Source organism: Gekko japonicus, unplaced genomic scaffold (genome assembly GCF_001447785.1).
Source record: "Gekko japonicus isolate JY-2015 unplaced genomic scaffold, Gekko_japonicus_V1.1 scaffold5519, whole genome shotgun sequence".
NCBI lineage: Eukaryota > Metazoa > Chordata > Lepidosauria > Squamata > Gekkonidae > Gekko > Gekko japonicus.
Genome location: NW_015164374.1, coordinates 27,303 through 32,771, shown reverse-complemented (window position 1 = coordinate 32,771; position 5,469 = coordinate 27,303). Strand labels below are relative to the sequence as shown.

The window sequence follows — 5,469 nt, the reverse complement described above, 5'->3', positions numbered from 1 at the left end:
GCCTTCAGGTACAAGCTCTCTCACCTCTGTGAGGACAGATCTGCACGTCCCCCCCCCCCAATAGCTAGCAATCCAAAACAGTCCAGTGGAGTCTGAGCGGTGGGTGTTGCCTTCTGACACACTTCCGGTGATGTCAGGGTGTGTGACATATGCAAATAAGTTATGCAAATGATGTATGCTAATGAGCTGCTGCACCTCTTTTTCTACTAAATGACCCCTGGAGGTACACATCTTTGCCTCTTTTTCTTCAAGGCAAAAGCAATCAATTTTCCTCTCATAAATGCTTTACTTGCTTCCCATACAGTTGCCCTACGGAGATAGTCTGTAACATTTAATTTAATTTTTTTCAATGTCCTGTACACAAAGCATTTTGAGCTATCCTAGATGTATACAACTGTTATAAATAATCAATTTGGCCCTATGCACCTTAAACAGCATGCTGTATTTTATCTGACAAAATGACAAGCCAGCCTGTATATGATGTCAAAGTTCTGCCATCCCTTAACATCCCTGGGGAGGGGGGGGGAATACAAAACTTACCTTTTCAAGTTTCTCGATTTGTTTGCTACGGACCGAAGTGTTGTCAATTGCCAAAACTTCAACCGCCTCTTCTTTTTCCAACTGGTACTTATTTACACCGACAATTACTTCGGAACCTGTTTCCCAAATATATTTAGTGTTAGAATACGTTCACAAACTGCGCTTCTGACAGAGCAAAGTTTGAGTCCAGTGGCACCTTGAAAACCAACAAAGTTTTATTCGAGGTATACGCTTTTGGGTGCACGCGCTCTTCTTCGGATACATTGAAATGGAAAGTCACTAACCATTATGTATAGGTAGAGGATGAGGAGGTTGTTGCCAGGAAGGGCCAATTAGAGTCAAGATGCATAAGCAGTGAATATAGCTAAGATTAGATTAAGTCTTCTGATAGTTTCCTGTTTCTATTGTTTCCTAACGTTGGTAATCCAAGTGTGGCGACCTCTCTTTAGGGAGGACTGGTTTTCCCTTTAGATGTGCTCTTTCCTTTTGTAAACGGGGTAGATTCTGCTGCCACCAGGCATTTAAGGATTTTCAAACCTTCTCTCTGTTTATTTTGCTGGAAAGGTAACCTAGAGGGTACACTATATATACGCACTTTGTGCTCTTGTAAGCCGCCCTGAGCCCATTCGCGGGAAGGGCGGGGTATAAATGCAATGAAAATTTTAAAAATAAAAAAAATAAAAATAGAGTCGGGGCTTTTCTGGGATCTATGTGGTCCTGAGGAAAGAAAGAACTAAATCCGGGGATAAACTTGAACAAAAGATGATTTATTGAAGTAAGAACAAACTATGAGGTTGGTTATTTTGTAACTATCTTGGATAAAGGGACTTGAAAATATGTCTATCAAATGTATCACACACACAGTCTTTTTTCCTTTACTTTTTGTTTGACACTCAGTTCCAACATTAGCAGGTGTCACTCTCTCCTGTAGTCAGCCACATAGGCTAAGGACATATATACTGCCCTCTTTAAGAACTTACTCAGAACTAACTGAACACTCACCGACTTAACTCTCTAACTGAACAATTCCAAACTGTCTCTCATAACTGACACACTGACACACCCACACAGATTCACTTCAAAAACCCCTCCCACACTCTGTCATCCACCAATCACAGCACATCTCTCTCTCTCTCAATCACTGTAGTCTGGTAACCATGCACTCCAGCCAAGCATTTAAAGGCACACACACACTCATAAAACAAGGAACCATTACACCAAGTTCTCCTGTACTGTGACTAGATGTCTTTTGCTGCGTGATTGTTTTATCTTGCAATCCGCCTAGAGCCTCAGTGAGAAAGGGGGCCTATAAAATAGGTAAATAAAACAAAAAAACCTTTTAAGGAGGGAAAAACCTCATCTACCTCTTTTGGAAAAAGGGAACAACTCCTGAGCTGTTTGCCTCTGTGACTATGAAAGGATCGGGGGCTACTCCCAAGCAATGCTCCCTCTAAGCTGTGGAGTCTTGTGAGCAAAAATTCTACTTTGTGAGCTGCTGGCATTCAAGTTGTGAGCGAGCGATTGGGCTGCTGCATAAATTAGCCTGCTCCGGAGCCCTCCTCCCTGAGACATTTGCCTTGTCACAGAAAGCACGGTTAAATGCTAAAAAGCATCTGGACTATCTCCGTACGACTTCATTGATCGTACTCACCAGAGCAAGAGGAGACACGATGTTCTTGGGTTTGGGGTTGGGAAGTAGGTCGGTGAACTGATCGAACACTGTCAATTAACCAGTCACGTGACTGACTATGGCCGAATAACAGGCAAAGATTTCGTGAAGCCGAGAATGTCACCGTGTGGAGAGGGCTCCCTGCCCTGCCCTGGATGGCCCAGGATAGCCCAATCAGCTCTCAGGAGCTAAGCAGGGTCAGCCCCGCTTAGTTCTTGGATGGGAGACCAACAAGGAAGTCCAGGGTCCCTAGGCAGAGGCACGCAACTGCAAACCACCTCTGTTCTTCTCTTGCCTTGGAAACCCTATGTGGTCACCATAAGTCATCGGCAACTTGACAGCACTTTGGAGCATTTGCCCCAAATATGCTCAAAGAGCCAGTTTGGTGTAGTGGTTAAGAGAGTGGGTTTGATTCCCCACTCCTCCACGTGCAGCTGCTAGAGTGATCTTGGGTCAGTCACAAGTTCTCTCAGAGCTGTTCTCTCAAGAGCAGTTCTCGAAAGAGCTCTCTCAGCCCGACCTACCTCACGGGGTGCCTGTTGTGGGGAGGGGAAGGGAAAGGAAACTGTAAGCCACTCTGAAACTGTCATGGCTCAGGTGGGGTGTCACCTAACGCTGCCACCACTCTGGTTCCAGGCTCCTCTGAGAAGGCCCAGAGCACCCTCCCAGGCCTTTAGACCTCCCTTTTGGTTGAATAATAGGCGTGAGGACCAGGCAGAGTGAACAATGAAAATAGTTTATTGTATAGGAGGTCAAACAACAAGGTGCAGAATAATAACAGTAAGTGGGTGAAAAGAAAAGAAATCAAATGCCCTAACACGTCTACATATATACTGTCCCTAGCTCACTATTCCAAGTGACACTAGACTACTCACCCTTCCCTCAGGATGAGGGTCTCTCCCCCACAGGAGCCTCTCCTGGCCTTGTTCCCTGGGAAGAAGAACTTTTCCTGCTGCTCCAGATCTTTTATTCCAAGCCCTCCTCTTTTCCTATTGGTCAATTTTGGCTCCAAAGCCTCTCAGGGGCTCCTGGGAGTTGTAGGCCCAGCCTCACCTACTGCTAGCCAGGCTCCTGGGCCTAGTAGGCCTCTGGTGGCACAGCCCAGATCATGACAGAAACTCTGAGTGAAGGTTGGGGTATAAATCCAATCTCTTCTTCTTGTTCTTCTTCTTAAGTTCATTATGGTGATATTTATTGGGAAGGGCAGAACTCAGGGATGATTGCCCCTTTGTCCAATAGCAGTTAGGGGTAGACCTAGCAGCACAGCTAAACTTCTCTTACCGACTACCTAAAATTACTGCAGGTGCCCCAAATATTTTTTTACTCTTTTGAACAGCAGATCCATATCATAATTGTATCACAAGATTGTCAGTCCTCTGGGCTTCAAGAGCGGCTCATTACGCAGCTTGGGAGGCCGCTGTTCAAGGAACGGAAACCTGCCATCCCCTGGGGGAATGTGAACTTACTGCAAAGATCTTGAGATCTCAGCCAATGCCTGGGATCAATCGAGTCTAACTCAGCTGTGCCAAGCCATCTAATTTCCCAAGCAGTTAACTTCACACACTGATGGGCATGTCTTGTCACCTAACGTGGCCAAAATCCAATGGATTCATTTTCAGTTCATTGTAAAATTTCTACTCCAGTTCCTTAACCTTCAGAGAAGGATGTTATGGGCTGCAGTTCTAAACACAGTTACTCAGATGCAGGCCCAAATTATTCCAACGAGAGACGCTTGCCTAGACGCATGCAGGACGGCAACCCTGCTATTTTAACCACGCAGCGAACTTTCCCTACCAGAATCGATCCGAGCTTGTCTTCGAGCAGCGCACTCTTCGATTCGCAGTTTCGGTATGCCTTCGGCTACAGCTTTGGCCATTCCGCCCATTTCCTCAATCTCATTAATCAGCTATCATGGACAACAAAGAATGGGTATTTATTTATTTCAAGTTCATTTGATTTCTATAAGTAATTTCATTCCGTTGTATTTAGTAACTATAAGCATTTGATAACTATAAGCAAAAAGCGTCATAGTGCCTAGAACCGGGGACCACAACCTTTTTGAGCCTGTGGGCGCCTTTGATGCTCTGATGCAAGGTGTAGTGGGGTGCAAAAACAAAATGGCCGCCACAGGAGGCGGAGCCACACACACACACATACAGAGAAAGCCCAAGTGCAGGAGACAAAAGGAACAATTTCTTAAAAATACACTTGATTGCTTTTATGTTGTTTTAACTGTTGTTATGGCAATTGCCTCTGTTGTAGCCTCCCTGAGCCCGTTGGGGAGGGCGAGGTACAAATCTAATAAATAAATAAATAAAGGAGCTAGTGAGATAATAAAACCAGTGCTATTGTGGCACTGTGCTGCCAAAACAATGTTAATTTACCCTACACAGCCAATCAGATCTCCAATTGGCAATCAGAGGCCCACTGGGGAGGAGCCTCACTTGGCCCCACCCACTTTCTAAAAATACTAGGTGGGTGCCATAATGACCACGGGCAACACGATTGGGGACCCCTGGCCTAGTACATGAATTCAAACAAATAGAAAACACTGTGATAGACAGCTGCAAAACTATAGAAAATATTGTATATTTAATAGGTTTAAATGCCATGCCACATGTTCTAATAAGCACCAAGCTACCGCTGGCACAAAACCTCGATCACACAACAAAAGTGAACCTGTAACTCAAATACATACCTGCTTATACCGAGCCCGACAATTGAACGGTGAAATCCACCTTAAAGAAACCCAGGGCTTTTTTTGTAGAAAAAGCCCAGCAGGAACTCATTAGCATAATAGGCCACACCCAACAGCTGAAACTCATTAGCATATTAGGCCATACCCTGACACCACAGCTAATTAGCATATTAGGCCACAGCCCCGTGTTGCCAGAAGTGTGATCATCCAGCCACGCCCACCTTTTGCTTCTTATTCTGTTTACCTTGTTTGTTGTCAAACCCCAGGGCTTTTTTTTGTAGCAGGGACTCCTTTGCATGTTAGGCCACACAAGCCTACTGTAGCCAATTCTAATGAGTTTCTGCTGTTGGGTGTGGCCTTTTATGCTAATAAGTTCCTGCTGGGTGTGGCCAATTCAGAAGCCAGCCGGAACTCCGTTCCTGGGCGTTCCTGCCCCAAAATAGCTCTGAAGAAACCTGATATAGTTCCAGATTGTAGCACATGGTGAGTGAGCAGATGAACGATGAGCACCTAGGTTCCAACTTGTGGACTTCACCGTTCGAATTTTCAGGTACAAGCAGGA

General features: G+C 45.1%; 1 protein-coding gene across 1 annotated transcript in view; it reads right to left on the bottom strand.

Annotated features, from left to right (window-relative positions):
• Nucleotides 1–5,469, bottom strand: part of MUT (methylmalonyl-CoA mutase) — a 30,166-nt gene that overhangs the window by 11,345 nt on the left and 13,352 nt on the right. Inside the window, exons 6-7 of the mRNA XM_015408890.1 lie at nt 4,004–4,115; nt 541–656 (exon numbers count right to left, since the gene is read on the bottom strand). Of these exons, the coding sequence (XP_015264376.1) occupies nt 541–656; nt 4,004–4,115 (228 nt within the window). The remainder of the gene's footprint in view (nt 1–540; nt 657–4,003; nt 4,116–5,469) is intronic.